The following is a 20305-nucleotide window of genomic DNA, read 5'->3' on the forward strand; positions in this document are numbered from 1 at the left end:
GTCCCAACAAGGTTGGTGTTTACACCAGAAATGGCACAATGACTTTTGTTACTCTTGTCTTTCATTTATTATCACAAATAAATAATTGTATAATTTGATTTTCAGTGTAGAGAGGGAGAGGTGCACTAAACTGACCAGAATATCATGAAAATCTTAATTCCTTTTGGGGGTCTTACTTTCAAAATGAAACCAAGTGTAAAAGTGTTATTTATATATTAGAAACTGATTTATTTGCATGACACTGTCACATACAGTAAATGAACATTCAGCAGAAACACATGTGCTTTAAATTCTGTCAAACATCCGAATTTTTTCTTGAAAACAGCAAAACAAAGATAAAACCTTTGATTTCACTCGATAACTTTTTCTTTTATTCAGTTTCATTAACTCAAAAAGCAAATATTTAAATAAAAAGCAATAACACATTTCAGCTGAATTAGTAGTATATAGTATATAAAATACAGTGAAGAAAAATATATAAACTATCAAACAACTGGATGGATTTTTAAATGATTTGTTGACTCAACATTTCTCCAGATGAGACCATAAAACTCTGGATTCATTAATATTTTTAAGTACTTTAAGTAAAAAAAGAGAGAAGTTAATAATGATAAAATATAACTATATACAGATAATTATGGTACAAATGGTCCAATCAGATCTCCTCTCTGCTCTTCTTCTTCTGGTCTTAATAAAGGTCTCACTACTTCCTGTTGTGGCACTCAGCGTTGGTGCTGGTTCCTCGCCGTACTGGGCTGCAAAAACCTGGCTGAGACTGAGAGAAAAGATGAAACCAAAGATGATTTTCTTCTTCAGTGGGTTTGTGGCTCCTTGGAGGTCCTACTCTGCTCCCTGAGCTCCTTCCTCTTCAGCCGGCTCTCCTTCAGCTCTGGAAACACCGAGGTTATAAGAATCCAGCCCAATGTTCTCCTGTGGGCCTGACCTCTGCCCCCTGCTGGCCTGGAGAGACATGACAACACAGATCTAAGTTACTGCATCACTCCTCTCTTCAGTTCAATATAAACAGGCTGAGTGCTTCATTTCAACCAGTCCTCTAAACAACAAACATGTTCAGTACCTTCAGGATGAAATAGATGGCGGTGATGAACAACAGCGGAGTCACCAGCAGGACGACCAGCGTGATGATAAAAACTTTTCTGGAATGTGTCTCATCTGGATCTCTGATGATATGAACTGTTGGATCTGACGAGACAGATCAGTCATCACATTAGATCACATGACATCATGAGAACAACAGCTCCCATCAAACAGAAACTTTAGTGATGTTAAATCTCCTAAAATCACTGAAGTGTGAAGCAGCTTGTTGATTATAAGTTCATCTGATCTCCTCTGTATGCTGATGATGTTGGACAAAAACAACTCGTGTTTACAGCCGGTTTGAAAGAATGAATGAAAGTCTGCTGATTGTCTCCTTAAAGCTCCTGTCTGGTTGAAATGATTCAACTGATTGTTAACAATCAACATCTTTACATGCAGTTAAATCAAATGTGATCCTGGTGAAGCTCTGAGTTCTCCTGATGACATTCAGCTCATCATGTAAAGTCCTGTTTATTATCATTATAGTGCTTATCTGGCTTCACTGACTCGTTTGCTGTCTTTTACTTTTCACTACAACACAGTTGTTATGGTTCAATAACATTAAAGAAGCCGGGAAGGAAACAGTTTACAGTTCCTTCATCAGATTCTGCCTCAGCTCTCTGTAGGTCGCTGGGTCGGTCCTGCTGCCTGATGACTTTTTATCATGTTTTACAAACATGGAAACAAAGTCAGTGTGACGTCTCAGTTCCACTGAGCTTCACACTCTGCTTCAGCTCACCTGTGACAGTGAGAGACAGCAGACGGCTCTTAGAGGAGAAGTTATGATAAAAAACATAGACGCCATAAACACAGCTGTAGTTTCCTTGGTGGGCGGGGTCTGCAGCAGGAAACAGGAAGTCAGCAGAGTGATTGACAGCTGGCTGGGTGTAGTTGTGTGCCATGTTGGAGGAGGTGAAGGTGAGCTGGAAGGAGCCTCCTGGGTACTGAGGCAGGACGGAGCAGCTGATGGTGAAGTTGGAGCCCCGGCGCACCTGAAACCCCTGCTGCTGGGCCTCGGAGACCCCGTCCATGGTAGAAGACACAGAGATGATTGGCTGAACCAGCAGGTCTGTAAACACAGAGAGATGATGAATCCTTCTTCCTCTGTGAGAAGCTGAATGTTGTTTTCTCCTCATTTGTTTATTCAAATAAATGAACGTTGATCAGTGAGAGGTGATCACACAACACAGAGAACTCCTACATTCATGTGTAATACAGAGGAGTCAGAGAGCAGAGGAGGAAACACATTAACATCCTCAGCTGCCTTCAGATCAGACAGAAAACAGCTGATCAACATGTTAATAAGACATTCATACAACACTGCAGGCACAACAGAAACAAGTAGTGAACACAGACTAGTCCCATTCACCAGCCTGACAGCGTCTGGAGAGAGAAGATTTAATATTTAATACTGATCTTTGTTTACCATCTTATATACTATAACAAATATAATACATCTCAGTAGGTTCCCTCCTGGAGCCTGGCTGGGGAGTCCCCTTGTGGCCGGGCCTTGGCCCACGGGGCCTGGTCAGACACAGCCTGAAGAGGCAACATGGATCAGCTTTGTGGACCCACCACCCACAGGGATTATGGAATATTATATCATGTAAAAAGGTGTGATTAAGAACAAGGTTTTGTATATGTAATCGTAGTATTAGAAACTTCTAGGTGTCTGTCTTCAAACTTTATCTTTCAACTCTGAAAATCCAGATGATGTCACTCATGGACTTACCTGAGCAGGTGAGCTTCACGATGGATTTAGAGGAACTTGATAATGCACAGTCCCTCAGTGTAAATCCAGAATGAAGACAGTCAGGTTTGATCCACCATATGGATCTGTCTGAGGGCTCATATCTGCTTCCTGTTGAAACAGCAGAGCCACAGTCGAGATCTCTGCAGGCGGCAGCTGCTTCCTTCAGGGTCCAGTCAGAGTCACTCACTGGTCTCCACTCTCCCTGTTTCACCTCCAGTGTACCTGCACAGCGACTGGCTTCTGCCACCAACCTGACAGGCTCTGAACAGAAACAAGAGAGTCATCAGTAAAAGAATAAAGTGAGTTTCATTAGAACAGAAATGAAGCCAAATCAAAGCTGCAGCTCCTCTTCTACCTGAGCAGGTGAGTCCAACAGCTTTGCCAGGTGAGCAGGTGCTTCTAGCTGAGTCTGATCTTCCACAGTCCAGGAGAGCAGACTCATGGCCTCCACACTGGAACTCTTTGGTCCACATCGGAGCCTCCACTTCTCCATAGAGCGCCCCCTGGAGGACTGAAGGAGCCCCACAGCCGAGCTCCCTACAGACCACCTCTGCATCCTGCTGGTCAAAGTCAGCTTCACACACTGAGGACCACGACTGCTCAGACTTCACCTCCAGTCTGCCTGAACACAGACTAGTCCCATTCACCAGCCTGACAGAGTCTGGAAAGAGAGGATTTACAATTTAAAACTGATATTTGTTTACCATCTTATATACTATAACAAATATAATACATCTCAGGAGGTCCCCTCCTGGGGAGTCTTGTAGCTGGGCCTTGGCCCATGGGGCCTGGTCAGGCACAGACCAAAGAAGCAACATGGAGCTGCTCTGTGGACCCACCACCCACAGGGATTATGGAATATTATATCATGTAAAAAGGTGTGCTTGAGAACAAGGTTTTGTACCTGTAATCTTAGTATTATGAACTTTTAGGTTTCTGCCCGCATAATTCAGTCTGAGCATCCAGTTGCAGGTTTGCAAGCTCACTTTCACACATTGCGAGGCAAGAAAACTCTCACACAGACTTTTGACACTTTTGATACTATGATAATGTGTCATTCAGTTCTAACTCACCAATGATGGTAACAGTAGTTCACTCAAAGGGAGAAGTGATGTTGTGCATTGGTATGAAAAATAGCTGGCAGGTCAGGAACAAGTCTTGTTGAGATGCGAAGAACATCACAGAGTTCAGGGCAGGAATTATACCATGGCCAAACGGCCAGTGCCGTGGATGTGCCCGGAGTGTGACCGTAATGGTGGCCGTAATACCCACATGGCCAGTTTGGCATGCCCTGTTTTGAACTGGCCCTAGTGCCCTTAAAAGAAAGTTGCGGCTTTCCTCATTTAAAACTACATGTGACGCAGCAAATAAACGTTTCCCAGTGTCTCCATCATCACGCTGGACATCAACAGCAGCGCAAGATTTCTCCCACTCCCACAAATATACGTTTAACTTCAAAGTAAACATAAACAGCTAACCCACTCGCTAATATTAGCTAACAGTTAACATTATGTTATAAGCACAGGCAGCTAAACACTGTACAGTGTAAGTATTAATGTGTGTTGCTTTGCTTGGCTTTGGACAAGTTTTCACTCGTCATGAATTTGTTTCCACTGTGGCAGAAAAACAGGTAACGCGTTCCTTCAGAAACTCTTGAAGGTTAAACTAGACTAATGAAACACTTTAGGGTTGACTGACTCTAACACACTCACTACAAACTAGCCTAGCAACATTAATGCTACAACCATAAACCATAATGCAACACACGGTTTTACACCGGTATTTTACCCGTGAAAAAGATCTTATGTTGTGAACAAGCTGTTAGCGGAGTTGTATGCAAATTAGCCTATAGACTGACATGCATAACCGGTCAAAAATGTTCTCAGCAGTTAACCGTTGCTGCATAGTGTTAGCTAACTGAGAACGTACATAGAGTTTATAACTTGATGTGAGATCTGACGGGTCGCTACTTTTTCAGTTGCTCCTATGATCTCAGACTCAAATGCTAATAGTTGCATGGGTCTCAAAACTTGTTCAGATTAATTTTGATCACCCTTGCCTATTTATAGACTTTATTTTATCATTAAAATATAACAATAACAATTAATATAATTAATTATTTACATTTTTTAAAAGTCAGACCGCATTTTGTGGAAAAGTCAAACATGCACTGTACAGTTTTCATGAACTCAGTACTGTTTTTCAATACGCTGACTCCTAATTGTTGATTGTATACTGTTTTGTCTTCATACAATGTAATTATTACTTATTGTTATTGCACCATTGGTTTTTGACCTTGGTGTCCTACATTTTGGCTGTGATGCCCCAATAAATTTGTATTTATCAAAGGCCAAAGTGGCCTTGCCCTAAAAATGACTTAATTCCAAGCCTGGTTATCTGTCAAATTGGTTCTCAGTTGGCTTTTGTTCAGAGTCATCAATGAAAAGGTTTGCTCACATACGTTTGTGGAACCAAACAGGCTCATCATTCTTGCTGCGTGGTGCCTCATCAGAGGAAACCTGGCCTCTTCTAAACTCTCAGGAGAGCTGCAGGGTGTGTGAGTGAACTACAGCAGGTTGCTGAAAGCTGCAGATTGTCTCAGTTTGAAGCAATGAGCCTCCAGGAACAAGCTAACTTCTCTACTCTTTAGGATGCCGTCGTCTTGGATAAGTTTAAAGTTCAGTCGAATGGCAACCACCGACTATCACTGTGAGAGAGGAAGGAAAATATTAATGTCATAGATGATGTCACTGATTACCTGAGCAGGTGAGCTCCACAATGGAGGAAGAAGATTCTGATGATAAACAGTCCCTCAGTGCAGATCCAGAATGAACACAGTCATGATCAATCCACCATACATATCTGCGTGAGGGCTCATTTCTCCTTTCCGTTGAAATAGCAGAGCCACAGTGCAGAGCACTACAAAATACAGCTGCTTCCTTTAGGGTCCAGACGGCGTAATGCACTGGTCTCCAGTCCCCATGTTTCACCTCCAGTGTACCTGCACAGCGACTGGCTCCTCCCACCAACCTGACAGGCTCTGAACAGAAACAAGAGAGTCATCAGTAAAAGAATAAAGTGAGTTTCATTAGAACAGAAATGAAGCCAAATCAAAGCTGCAGCTCCTCTTCTACCTGAGCAGGTGAGTCCAACAGCTTTGCCAGGTGAGCAGGTGCTTCTAGCTGAGTCTGATCTTCCACAGTCCAGGAGAGCAGACTCATGGCCTCCACACTGGAACTCTTTGGTCCACATCGGAGCCTCCACTTCTCCATAGAGCGCCCCCTGGAGGACTAAAGGAGCCCCACAGCCGAGCTCCCTACAGACCACCTCTGCATCCTGCTGGTCAAAGACAGCTTCACACACTGAGGACCACGACTGCTCAGACTTCACCTCCAGTCTGCCTGAACACAGACTAGTCCCATTCACCAGCCTGACAGAGTCTGGAGAGAGAGAACCATCATTAGTTTTGGGGATATTTAACTATATCATTCATACCAATTAATGATTTTCTGAATTTGAAAGTAACAATTGGTAAAAAAAAGAGAGAGCGCATCCATACCCTGACTCAAGTCTTTATGTACAGAAAATATTTCAAGCTATTTGTAGGATTTGAAAATGTCTTGCTCAGGCTCCATCTAGTGGTAACATGAAGAATGACACTGTGGTGGACGGCAATGCATGATACCAGAAATAAATATGTACAACTTTAAAAGGAGGCGTCTCTCTGTTATAAGGTAGTCACGCCCCCTCATAACTCTGTTCACAGGAGAACAATGGATGAAGCTACAGCTAATCTGAATTAGACTCCTCCTGTTTTCCTCTGTCGGATTATTGCTTTCAGTAGTAGCAGCTCATGCTATCAGACCTCAGCTCAGACTACAGTGAACTGTAATTGTTAATGCTGGTCTGAGGTAGGGATGCCCCCTGAAACTTGGTTCTGAATTGAAACTGGTACTAAAATATTAAACCTGAGGTATTTTTAACGTCAGTTCAGTTGATAATTGAAAATCTGCTGATTGTCTCCTTAAAGCTCCTGTCTGGTTGAAATGATTCAACTGATTGTTAACAATCAACATCTTTACATGCAGTTAAATCAAATGTGATCCTGGTGAAGCTCTGAGTTCTCCTGATGACATTCAGCTCATCATGTAAAGTCCTGTTTATTATCATTATAGTGCTTATCTGGCTTCACTGACTCGTTTGCTGTCTTTTACTTTTCACTACAACACAGTTGTTATGGTTCAATAACATTAAAGAAGCCGGGAAGGAAACAGTTTACAGTTCCTTCATCAGATTCTGCCTCAGCTCTCTGTAGGTCGCTGGGTCGGTCCTGCTGCCTGATGACTTTTTATCATGTTTTACAAACATGGAAACAAAGTCAGTGTGACGTCTCAGTTCCACTGAGCTTCACACTCTGCTTCAGCTTACCTGTGACAGTGAGAGACAGCAGACGGCTCTTAGAGGAGAATTTATGATAAAAAACATAGACGCCATAATCACAGCTGTAGCTTCCTTGGTGGGCGGGGTCTGCAGCAGGAAACAGGAAGTCAGCAGAGTGATTGACAGCTGGCTGGGTGTAGATGTGTACCGTGTTGGAGGAGGTGAAGGTGAGCTGGAAGGAGCCTCCTGGGTACTGAGGCAGGACGGAGCAGCTGATGGTGAAGTTGGTGCCCCGGCGCACCTGAAACCCCTGCTGCTGGGCCTCAGAGACCCCGTCCATGGTAGAAGACACAGAGATGATTGGCTGAACCAGCAGGTCTGTAAACACAGAGAGATGATGAATCCTTCTTCCTCTGTGAGAAGCTGAATGTTGTTTTCTCCTCATTTGTTTATTCATATAAATGAACGTTGATCAGTGAGAGGTGATCACACAACACAGAGAACTCCTACATTCATGTGTAATACAGAGGAGTCAGAGAGCAGAGGAGGAAACAGATTAACATCCTCAGCTGCCTTCAGATCAGACAGAAAACAGCTGATCAACATGTTAATAAGACATTCATACAACACTGCAGGCACAACAGAAACAAGTAGTGAACACAGACTAGTCCCATCCACCAGCCTGACAGCGTCTGGAGAGAGAAGATTTAATATTTAATACTGATCTTTGTTTACCATCTTATATACTATAACAAATATAATACATCTCAGTAGGTTCCCTCCTGGAGCCTGGCTGGGGAGTCCCCTTGTGGCCGGGCCTTGGCCCACGGGGCCTGGTCAGACACAGCCTGAAGAGGCAACATGGATCAGCTTTGTTGACCCACCACCCACAGGGATTATGGAATATTATATCATGTAAAAAGGTGTGATTAAGAACAAGGTTTTGTATATGTAATCGTAGTATTAGAAACTTCTAGGTGTCTGTCTTCAAACTTTATCTTTCAACTCTGAAAATCCAGATGATGTCACTCATGGACTTACCTGAGCAGGTGAGCTTCACGATGGATTTAGAGGAACTTGATAATGCACAGTCCCTCAGTGTAAATCCAGAATGAAGACAGTCAGGTTTGATCCACCATATGGATCTGTCTGAGGGCTCATATCTGCTTCCTGTTGAAACAGCAGAGCCACAGTCGAGATCTCTGCAGGCGGCAGCTGCTGCCTTCAGGGTCCAGTCAGAGTCACTCACTGGTCTCCACTCTCCCTGTTTCACCTCCAGTGTACCTGCACAGCGACTGGCTTCTGCCACCAACCTGACAGGCTCTGAACAGAAACAAGAGAGTCATCAGTAAAAGAATAAAGTGAGTTTCATTAGAACAGAAATGAAGCCAAATCAAAGCTGCAGCTCCTCTTCTACCTGAGCAGGTGAGTCCAACAGCTTTGCCAGGTGAGCAGGTGCTTCTAGCTGAGTCTGATCTTCCACAGTCCAGGAGAGCAGACTCATGGCCTCCACACTGGAACTCTTTGGTCCACATCGGAGCCTCCACTTCTCCATAGAGCGCCCCCTGGAGGACTGAAGGAGCCCCACAGCCGAGCTCCCTACAGACCACCTCTGCATCCTGCTGGTCAAAGTCAGCTTCACACACTGAGGACCACGACTGCTCAGACTTCACCTCCAGTCTGCCTGAACACAGACTAGTCCCATTCACCAGCCTGACAGAGTCTGGAGAGAGAGAACCATCATTAGTTTTAGGGATATTTAACTATATCATTCATACCAATGAATGATTTTCTGAATTTGAAAGTAACAATTGGTAAAAAGAAGAGAGAGCGCATCCATACCCTGAATCAAGTCTTTATGTACAGAAAATATTTCAAGCTATTTGTAGGATTTGAAAATGTCTTGTTCAGGCTCCATCTAGTGGTAACATGAAGAATGACACTGTGTTGGAGTTCTCCCCACAGAGCAAGAGGGTCACCTCATTGTGACTATGTGTCACAGGAAGAACAGCTCTTACTGTTGTTTGCGCCTTTGCACCAAAAGGAAGTTCATAAAGCAGCTTTTTCTCCTGTTGTACTTGAATTACATCCTGTTGCTGGCCAGAAGAATGAAGTCTGCTTCAAGGAGTTGTACAGTCTGGGATTTCAGCTGTTTGATGGCAAGTTAACCATGAGGAAGATGGAGATGTGGATGATTCCACCTCTGTAGAACAGGCGGACAACAAACAGCAGCCTCTCTGACATCCACACAAGTTTTCATTTGTAATGTAGCTGTTGCTTGTGAGGTGGATGTGACTGAGCTGCTCAGGAGAGCTGCAGGTTGTGTCGGTGAACCACAGCAGGTTGTTTAAAAGTGCAGGTTGTCTCAGTCTGAAGGAATGAGCCTCCAGGAACAAACTAACTTCTCTACCCTTTAGGATGCCGTCGTCCTGGATAAATTTACAGTTAATTCTGATGGAAACCAAGACTATCACTGTGACACAGGAAGGAAAAATATTAGTCATAGATGATTTCACTGATAGACTTACCTGAGCAGGTGAGCTCCACAATGTAGGAAGAGAAATTTGATGATACACAGTCACTCAGTGCAAATCCAGACTGAACACAGTCAGGATTGATCCACCAAACAGATCTCTCTGAGGTCTCATTCATGCTTCCTGTTGAAACAGCAGAGCCACAGTCCAGATCTCTGCAAACTGCAGCTGCTGCCTTCAGGGTCCAGTCATGGTAACTCACTGGTCTCCACTCTCCCTGTTTCACCTCCAGTGTACCTGCACAGCGACTGGCTCCTCCCACCAACCTGACATGCTCTGAACAGAAACAAGAGAGTCATCAGTAAAAGAATAAAGTGAGTTTCATTAGAACAGAAATGAAGCCAAATCAAAGCTGCAGCTCCTCTTCTACCTGAGCAGGTGAGTCCAACAGCTTTGCAAAGTGAGCAGGTGCTTCTAGCTGAGTCTGATCTTCCACAGTCCAGGAGAGCAGACTCATGGCCTCCACACTGGAGCTCTTTGGTCCACATTGGAGCCTCCACTTCTCCATAGAGCGCCCCCTGGAGGACTAAAGGAGCCCCACAGCCGAGCTCCCTACAGACCACCTCTGCATCCTGCTGGTCAAAGACAGCTTCACACACTGAGGACCACGACTGCTCAGACTTCACCTCCAGTCTGCCTGAACACAGACTAGTCCCATTCACCAGCCTGACAGAGTCTGGAGAGAGAGAACCATCATTAGTTTTGGGGATATTTAACTATATCATTCATACCAATGAATGATTTTCTGAATTTGAAAGTAACAATTGGTAAAAAAAAAAAAAAAAGAGAGAGCACATCCATACCCTGACTCAAGTCTTTATGTACAGAAAATATTTCAAGCTATTTGTAGGATTTGAAAATATCTTGCTCAGGCTCCATCTAGTGGTAACATGAAGAACGACACTGTGGTGGACAGCAATGCATGATACCAGAAATAAATATGTACAACTTTAAAAGGAGGCGTCTCTCTGTTATAAGGTAGTCACGCCCCCTCATAACTCTGTTCACAGTAGAATAATGGATGAAGCTACAGCTAATCTGAATTAGACTCCTCCTGTTTTCCTCTGTCGGATTATTGCTTTCAGTAGTAGCAGCTCATGCTATCAGACCTCAGCTCACAGTACAGCGAACTGTATGTATGTAATTGTTGCTTGTAAGGTGGATGTGACTGAGTTTGAAGCAATGAGCCTCCAAGAACAAACTAACTTCTCTACCCTTTAGGATGCCGTCATCCTGGATAAGTTTACAGTTAATTCTGATGGAAACCACGACTATCACTGTGACAGAGGAAGGAAAAATATTAGTCATAGATGATGTCACTGATAGACTTACCTGAGCAGGTAAGCTCCACAATGTAGGAAGAGAAATTTGATGATACACAGTCACTCAGTGCAGATCCAGACTGAACACAGTCAGGATTGATCCACCAAACAGATCTCTCTGAGGTCTCATTCATGCTTCCTGTTGAAACAGCAGAGCCACAGTCCAGATCTCTGCAAACTGCAGCTGCTGCCTTCAGGGTCCAGTCAGCGTCACTCACTGGTCTCCACTCTCCCTGTTTCACCTCCAGTGTACCTGCACAGCGACTGGCTCCTCCCACCAACCTGACAGGCTCTGAACAGAAACAAGAGAGTCATCAGTAAAAGAATAAAGTGAGTTTCATTAGAAATGAAACTGATCACTATTCTGAAGTCAGTACATCTGATCATCATGTTGATACTGAGCCGACAGAGAGCAGCGAACTGGTCTATTTACACTGTGTTAATGTGTGTTAATGATTAAATATCATATACATACGTTACTTTATATCTCAAAACTACTACTACTCCTGCTTTCTCTTGTAGTGTGAATACCTGAGCCATCCTGCTAATGCTTTGTGTCTGTGTGACGGTAATAAACATTTCATTAGACATGGTCATTCATGTAGTCTGATGAAGAGAGAGAGAATAAATAATGCACATGAAATAGAAAATTACCACCATATTTCAACCACTGATGGTCCTGAACACACCTGTATTTAACAATACATGATGACAGCAGACAGTGATGATGTTATTTTCACTTTTTAATGCTAACATTTGCATATTTTATTAGTTATTAGTTTTGAGGGTATTTGTTCATAAACCAAAGTGGATTCATTGTGCAGCACTGATGGAGGTGCGGGTAACGTCCTCCAGCTTCTCCTGGGGGATCAGAGGCGTTCCCAGACCAGATGAGATATATTCTCTCTTTTTACCTGTTGGTTGGTGTTTATCTTCAGCCTGGAGTCCTGCAGAGAAAATCAGAAAATTAATATTTATATTTTTACAGAGCTGTGAACTGAACAAACACTGTGAGGCTTTGCAGCAGTTCAGAGTTCATCTCACTGAAAACACACAGATTATTGAACTACAACATATGTGGACCAGAATCGGACTTTTACATTTGTTTTACCAAATTTGCTACAGACAATTAAAACAGAGCTAAAAACACATCAGACTGTGTTTGCTCTGTGGCTTGGAAACCTGGAGACTCTCTCTAAAAACAAATAAAAGACCCTTGATTCACTGCTGTATTTGACAGGTAACCAGCGCAGTGATGTTATTGCCAGCAAAGACCTTTAGTGAAAACTAATTTGTTGTTCAATTGCAACATCAGTCGTGCAGCAGCAGAGTTTTGCCTCTACTGTATATTCAAAGAACTTAATGACGCCAGTGAAATGTTCTGCCTACAAAAACAAAATTCTTTCTATTCTACTGTCATATGTCTAGTGCCTCTACTGAAATGACCTTTGTTTAATCATGAAAAAATTTTATAACTGTGCATTTTATTATAACTATTTACTACTTATTTATTTATTTGTTCAATTTATAAAAGAAGCAGAAATTTGCAAGACATTCAGGAGCAAAAAATGAGCAATGGACATAAATGAAAGCTAGAAAAATCCAGCAATGTTGGGATTTTGAGAAACCAGGCAACCTAACATAGATGCACAACAGACCACAGACCCGTGTTTGAGAGGATTTTGTCCTTAAGAATCCTCTAAGAAGATGCATTCCCCGGAAGTTAGTGTTGTAAAAATAATATTAATCTATTTGTGCTTTTGCTGGGAAGCCTGCAGCCCTCACAAGGACCCCTGGTGGTCTTCAGATCCCAGTTAAGAGCCATTCCTCTAAACAACTTGATAATCACATTAAAAAGTGGATAAAATGTCACAAGATCTCATAGATCTCAAATCAATACCAGCATTTTGAAAATGATACTAATACCAGTGTTTTTAGTTACCAGTAGTATCAAAGCCTCTCTCTGTAACTCTGTGTTATTATTCTAATAGAGTCAGACTGTTTGTTTAAATGCTGAAACATTTAAAGTTTCAGTCATACTTACAAGACTGCAGACAAGAATGAGAGAACATAATCACACAGCTGTAACTCTTATTCTAATGCAGCCTACATGAACACAAGCTCAACAGACGCTTCATACAGAGTTAAAGGAAAACTAACATGTTGGTTTGTTTCCTGTCTGATCGTCTGATCGCTCGTGTTTCTGACCTTTCGGACGTCTTTTTAGTGATGTCACCATGTTCACAGATTTCAGATATTAACTTGTTGAGTACAATGTTGTTATTACTGATAGAAATAATGAACAAAACTATGAAAATAAGCCAGAATTGTTTTAGTGCAACAGTCATGTTTCATATAGAGTTAATACAACACAGCAGCTAAGAATGACTTCAATAACCAGAAATCCTGTGTGATGACATCACATAACCACTGTGCTATTTAAAGTCTCCGTTTCTATTTATTTCTACAAAATGACCAGTAGTCCCCTGTTGGTGACATAGGAATGTTTGTGTGTGTGTGTGTGTGTGTGTGTGTGTGTGTGTGTGTGTGTGTGTGTGTGTCTGTGCGAGTACTTGTATTTCTTCCTTTTGGGGACATACCTAAAGCCCCCATAACATAAATCATTACATCATCACAGTATCCGACGGCTGCAGTTACGTCTTACTTTACAGATTTTACATTCAAAACTTAACACTGTTGTCAGGCGAAAACCTTGTATCTTTAGATCTCAGCTTTTCCAGAAACTCAGTGAAACAAACTACTTTTAATTGGATGACTGGATGCATTTTTGTCATCACAGTTCAACTTATTACAGCTTACATGTAAACACATCAGTCATTAAACTCTGTGAAAAGAAGTGATGTGAAACTATCAGGACTGAACTGAAGATACTTCACTACTTTTTACTGATAAAGTTTATGTTCAGTGAAGTTTTGAATGCAGGATTTTGACTTAAATTCAGTATCTTTACAAAGGAGTTTTGAACCTTTCACACATCCATCATTAAAGCAGAGTCCTACCTGAGCTCCACAGCAACACCAACACCATCAGCAGGTGATCCATGACCAGGTAGACCGTCTGTCTGTAGCTGTGTTTCATTAGTAGTCTCACTTCCCCTCGTTCACTGCCCCTCAGCCCTCGGTCTGATGTAACAGCGTACATCATACAGAGGGAAAGTGGGCAGGGAGGAGCGCGGGGGGTGGGGGGGTGGGGGGGTGGGGGGTGGGGGGGGGTGGGGGGGGGTGGGGGGGTTGTAAGTGGAACGCACATGTCCTGGCAGTCAGTAGTCTCAACCTAATGAGGAGCTCCATCTCTTCTACTGACACACATTAACATTATCAATCACTATTGCATGGCCTAACATCACTATAATGTGAAAATGTTGTGTAAAACAGCATCATTCAGTAACATGCGTAACTCTAAATGCAAATTATGGGAATTGTAACATTCTAGTGACGTAATTGCATAAAGTAAACTCCACAGCGAGGCCAAAATTGAATTTTGACATGATGACTGATTATCTGGATGTTCTTTCTAAATCCTTTCCAAAATATAACTGTTTAAGGACAGAAAACATCTGTTTTAAATACTGTCATAGCGGAAATGATGAGAACCCCCAATGCACGCTGGGTAATCTGACTCACTCCTTCAGCCTTTGAAGAGTCAATCTCACAAAGTTCATTTGAGTTTATCAGACGTGCTGCTAATCAGCCAAATCAGCATCAAGTTTTCTCTTTTCACTCTTGACCTCTCATTGAAAACATTTACCTTCACTTATTTATATATTTCTCATCCTCTTTTTAACACTCCGACTTTGCTCCTCGTCTGCTGCCTTCATCTTCTGCATTGAAATCAGTTGTCTTCACCTCCTCTCCTCCTCTTCTTCCCGCTCCCACATCTCTGGTTTTGACCTCCCTCCCTCCCTCCCTCTCTTGTCCCAACCCTTCTTCTTCTCCTCTCTCACTGCGTTGCGTCTCCCTCAGCGCTCTCCTCTCAGCCCTGCAACAATGACCACACACACACACACACACACACACACACACCCCAAACAGGAACTAAAGGAAATTTACAGAGCGATTACACAACAGCTATCACACTGGAGATTCCCATTCAACATCCACCACACATCTGCCTTCGCTTCAGTGTGCATCTGTTGTGTGCTTGTTGTGTGAGTCTGATGAATGTGCATGCATTCAGACGAGTGTGTGTGTGTGTGTGTGTGTTGTTAAGTGTGTATCTTAGAGTATATGTGTCTCTGCACATTCAAGGCTCGACACAAATCTGTCCCACTGACATGAATTACATAACTACACTGACTGCCAAGACTCATTCTTCCTCTTTCTTACTGTAACTCCCTTATGGTCAAACAAACTTGTTTTAATTGGATGACTGGATGATTTTTGTCATCACAGTTCAACTTATTACAGCTTACATGTAAACACATCAGTCATTAAACTCAGTGAAAAGAAGTGATGTGAAACTATCAGGACTGAACTGAAGATACTTCACTACTTTTTACTGATAAAGTTTATGTTCAGTGAAGTTTTGAATGGAGGATTTTGACTTAAATTCAGTATTTTTACAAAGGAGTTTTGAATCTTTCACACATCCATCATTCAAGCAGAGTCCTACCTGAGCTCCACAGCAACACCAACACCATCAGCAGGTGATCCATGACCAGGTAGACCGTCCGTCTCCGTCTCTGTCTGACGGACCCGGCAGCTCTCCTCTGCTAATAACGAGTGTTTCTCAAACCCAAGAATGCAAAGAACAGACTTGTGATGTTGCTTTCTTGCTGGTATTATGCAATACCCCCCAGCAGAGGCCGCCTGCAGTCCTCCAAAATAACAGCCAGGCTTCATCGCCCAAAACAATTGGTGTTGAACAAAAAGCTTGATGACAAGCTGTACTTCAAAAAACATATTAATGAACTGACTAAGTCTGTAAAGGCAAAACTGGCCTTATTTTACAGAAATATGGTTTATATATTATAGATAATAGTCAATAGTCAACCTTATTATCCGGTTTGGACTATGCTGATGTAATTTATATACAGTGATATATATATCCCCCCCCCCCCCCCCCCCCCCCCCCCCCCCCACACTCCTGCAGCACAAGATGAAAGTTTAGAGAAGGCCCTTTAATACTGTTGAATCCTGTTGATTCAGCCAATACTTTGATTCCCTCTGTGCACATATTTACATTAAAAAGCAAACTGAGATGTGTAAGAACTAGAACAGTTTTGAGGCATCCGTCCAAACTGAAATACTAAACAGTCATATAGAAATGTAATTTCTAGGAGACGGGGTTTGTGCCTTCAGTGGTCGTTTCAAATGAAACTGATACCTGTAAAAAGATGGAATATTACAGGAAGCACGTGTAGCCTTTCAAGCTTCTAAACCATCAGGTAATAAAACATACACATGTAATCCAATAAACCTGCAAGCATCACATGACATTTTACTCTCTTTCTCCAAATATTACTTTTTCTCATATATATCTATGAATTATGACTATTTGTCTCTAAATATTCCGACTTTTATAATTTTATCTCTAAACAGAGATATTCTCAGAAAACTACGACTTTTTTGCTGTTGAAATATTCAGACCTTTTTCTTGAAATGCTGTGAATTAATTCTCAAAATCTAAGATTTGTTTTCTTGTTTTGTTTTATTTCGACGGCGGCCGTCAAACCTGGTGAGTAACACAACACACACTCTGGTGGAGCAGATCATCCGATATTTATTTATTGTACAAATCAAAGGAAAAAGTACAAATTTCACACAAGATCAGGCTGATAAATGACTTCATGTTTAAAACTCTTTATGTAATAACTTTTATTCCTGGTGTGACTTCACGGAGCAGATCCTCTCTAGCTGTACACACACACATACACACACACACACACACTCATATATATATATATATATATATATGAGTGTGTGTGTGTATACTGTATGTGTGTGTTAGAAGTAGCTCTGCAGCGGCTCTCCCAGGATGTTCTCCATCTCCTGAACGACCTTCTGAACCTGCTGCTCCACCTCCTCACACTCATCTGAAAGACAAACAGCAGAGTGTCGGTTACAGTGATGAGCTGAATGTGTGTGTGTGTGTGTGTGTGTGTGTGTGTGTGTGTGTGTGTGTGTGTGTGTGTGTGTGTGTGTGTGTGTGTGTGTACTCACCCTCCATCAGTTCGGCCAGGAAGGGGATGGTCTCTGGCAGCAGCACCATGTAGTTCTCCTTCAGCTTGGCTGCCAGCTCCATCAGCACCAACAGGGAGGAGAAACGCACCTGACAGACGAGGAGGAGGGACGCAGTGAGCTTTTATATACTTTTAATCAAATTACACATGATGATGTGAAACAGCTCATCATGCTTTCCATCAGAACAATTACAAATACTACATGGGTACATAATGCTGTATTTTATTCGCCTTAACTTTGAAGTTAAATTCTAGCGTCTTTTTAGTACAATATCACACAATATGAGCTGTAAATCAACATATATATGAAATTATCTCTTTTTCTGAGAAAGCATGTAGTATTTTTCCTGAGTAGCTCCTCTCAGGTGGCACAACCTCCAAAAATCAGAGCGGAGGTAGAGGAGCCTACCTCCACCTGAGAGGCGAGAGTCAGGGCAGAAACACACAAGTCTCTAAGTCCAACTTGATTTATGGCTGTTTGTTCTGACATGTTAGAACAATTCAACATATTTCACAGACAAGCTGATAATAAGACAGAAGAAATGTAAACAGTAAAACAATCTCAGACTACTGAGAAACTAAATAACAAACATCATAAAACTAATAACATCGATTTAAAGTCAAATAAACAAATAAACAGATTAAAGTAGAATAAAACATGCAGTCATTCAGGTGTGTGTAGGTGTGTGTAGGTGTGTGTAGGTGTGTGTAGATGTGTGTGTAGGTGAGTGTAGGTGTGTGTGTGTAGGTGTGTACAGGTGTGTGTGTGTAGGTGTGTGTAGATGTGTGCAGGTGTGTGTGTGTAGGTGTGTGTAGATGTGTGTGTAGGTGTGTGTAGGTGTGTGTAGATGTGTGTGTAGGTGAGTGTAGGTGTGTGTGTGTAGGTGTGTACAGGTGTGTGTGTGTAGGTGTGTGTAGATGTGTGCAGGTGTGTGTGTGTAGGTGTGTGTAGATGTGTGTGTAGGTGTGTGTAGATGTGTGTAGGTGTGTGTGTAGATGTGTGTAGGTGTGTGTAGGTGTGTGTGTAGATGTGTGTAGATGTGTGTAGGTGTGTGTGTAGATGTGTGTAGGTGTGTGTAGGTGTGTGTGTAGATGTGTGTAGGTGTGTGTAGGTGTGTGTGTAGATGTGTGTAGATGTGTGTAGATGTGTGTAGGTGTGTGTAGGTGTGTGTGTAGATGTGTGTAGGTGTGTGTAGGTGTGTGTGTAGATGTGTGTAGGTGTGTGTAGGTGTGTGTGTAGATGTGTGTAGATGTGTGTAGATGTGTGTAGGTGTGTGTAGGTGTGTGTGTAGATGTGTGTAGATGTGTGTAGGTGTGTGTAGATGCGTGTAGGTGTGTACAGGTGTGTGTAGATGTGTGTAGGTGTGTGTGTGTGTGTGTGTAGGTGTGTGTAGGTGTGCGTAGATGTGTGTAGATGTGTGTAGGTGTGTGTAGATGTGTGTAGGTGTGTGTAGGTGTGCGTAGATGTGTGTAGATGTGTGTAGATGTGTGTAGATGTGTGTAGGTGTGTGTAGGTATGTGTAGGTGTGTGTGTGTAGGTGTGTGTGTGTAGGTGTGTGTAGATGTGTGTAGGTGTGTGTAGATGTGTGTAGGTGTGTGTAGGTGTGTGTAGGTGTGTGTGTGTAGGTGTGTGTAGATGTGTGTAGGTATGTGTAGGTGTGTGTGTGTAGATGTGTGTAGATGTGTGTAGGTATGTGTAGGTGTGTGTGTGTAGATGTGTGTAGGTGTGTGTAGGTATGTGTAGGTGTGTGTGTGTAGATGTGTGTAGGTGTGTGTAGGTATGTGTAGGTGTGTGTGTGTAGGTGTGTGTGTGTAGGTGTGTGTAGATGTGTGTAGGTGTGTGTAGGTGTGTGTAGATGTGTGTAGGTGTGTGTAGATGTGTGTAGGTGTGTGTAGGTGTGTGTAGATGCGTGTAGGTGTGTAGATGTGTGTAGATGTGTGTAGATGCGTGTAGGTGTGTGTAGGTGTGTGTGTGTGTGTGTGTAGGTGTGTGTAGGTGTGTGTAGATGTGTGTGTGTAGGTGTGTGTAGATGTGTGTAGATGTGTGTAGGTGTGTGTAGGTGTGTGTAGGTGTGTGTGTGTAGGTGTGTGTAGATGTGTGTAGATGTGTGTAGATGTGTGTAGGTGTGTGTGTAGGTGTGTGTGTGTAGGTGTGTGTAGATGTGTGTAGGTGTGTGTAGGTGTGTGTGTGTGTAGGTGTGCTCACCTTGGCGTTGGTGTGTCTGGTCTTCAGGAGGATCTGGTAGTTGAGGGTCTTCCACTGAGTGTCGTCAGCCAGCGCCACAGAGAACTGACCCACACAGGGAACCAGGTGTCTGGTCACCCTCTGCTGGTAGACCTGGTCTCCACCCAGAGTGTTCTCCACCTGCACACACACACAGGAAACAAAATGAATCATTGAGCGAACATGATCTGCTTCAACAAACTTTAAAAATAATCTGATTTACTTTGATGGAAACCAGTAAAAACAAACTGGTGTCTTTGTCCTGCTGCAGGAAACTTTACACAGGTCAAACATTCCTGATAAACACTGAGCACTTTATTAGGAACAGAGTCCGATACAACATCGCTGGTCATGCAGGCGAGTGAACGGTGCTCTTCCTGTCAGCTGCAAACAAAACTGCCTTCAAGTCCTTGTTCATAGTTCGCTGTGATGGAAGTGGTTTAATAGCGTTCCAGCGTGTGTGTGTGTGTGTGTGTGTGTGTGTGTGTGTGTGTGTGAGCTCTCACCTGGTCGACCAGCGGGCCCAGCAGGGCGTCGGCTCGCTCCTTGCTGAGGAAGCGCTGCGTGTCGTACAGGAAGATCTTGTGGAGGCAGTCGAGGACGTACCGGAGCAGCAGAGCGCTCTTCTCGACGCCGCGCTCCGAGTCAAACAACGACTCGTCTGACGAACACAGAGCGGAGCAGAGAGGAGAGACATTTATATAACGCTGCTGGTAAACAGTTAAAACATATAAAATTAAATAAAAATAATGAAAGTACAGAATTAAAATGAATAATAATAACAGCAGAGTC

General features: G+C 42.8%; 3 protein-coding genes across 4 annotated transcripts in view; 1 reads left to right on the plus strand and 2 right to left on the minus strand.

Moving 5' to 3' along the window:
- The window catches only part of LOC122971137 (microfibril-associated glycoprotein 4-like), a 750976-nt gene that overhangs the window by 150484 nt on the left and 580187 nt on the right, over positions 1-20305 (plus strand). The window lies entirely within an intron of this gene.
- Positions 500-14249, minus strand: LOC122971756 (deleted in malignant brain tumors 1 protein-like). The gene is made up of 8 exons (XM_044338496.1): positions 14108-14249; positions 13132-13135; positions 9934-10031; positions 8649-8957; positions 5610-5891; positions 1838-2167; positions 1079-1203; positions 500-960 (listed from the first exon to the last, which is right to left on the minus strand). The coding sequence occupies exons 1-8, from the start codon at positions 14247-14249 to the stop codon at positions 841-843; spliced, it is 1410 nt and encodes a 469-aa protein (XP_044194431.1). The 3' UTR covers positions 500-840.
- heatr1 (HEAT repeat containing 1) overlaps positions 16810-20305 on the minus strand; it is a 29343-nt gene continuing 25847 nt past the window's right edge. For both annotated transcript variants that reach the window (XM_044337606.1, XM_044337605.1), the window contains exons 41-44: positions 20020-20174; positions 19496-19654; positions 17270-17378; positions 16810-17142 (exon numbers count right to left, since the gene is read on the minus strand). In XM_044337606.1, coding sequence (XP_044193541.1) covers positions 17054-17142; positions 17270-17378; positions 19496-19654; positions 20020-20174 — 512 coding nt within the window. In that variant the 3' untranslated portion in view covers positions 16810-17053. The remainder of the gene's footprint in view (positions 17143-17269; positions 17379-19495; positions 19655-20019; positions 20175-20305) is intronic.

The sequence above is a fragment of the Thunnus albacares genome, chromosome 20 (genome assembly GCF_914725855.1).
Source record: "Thunnus albacares chromosome 20, fThuAlb1.1, whole genome shotgun sequence".
In the NCBI taxonomy this organism is placed as follows: domain Eukaryota; kingdom Metazoa; phylum Chordata; class Actinopteri; order Scombriformes; family Scombridae; genus Thunnus; species Thunnus albacares.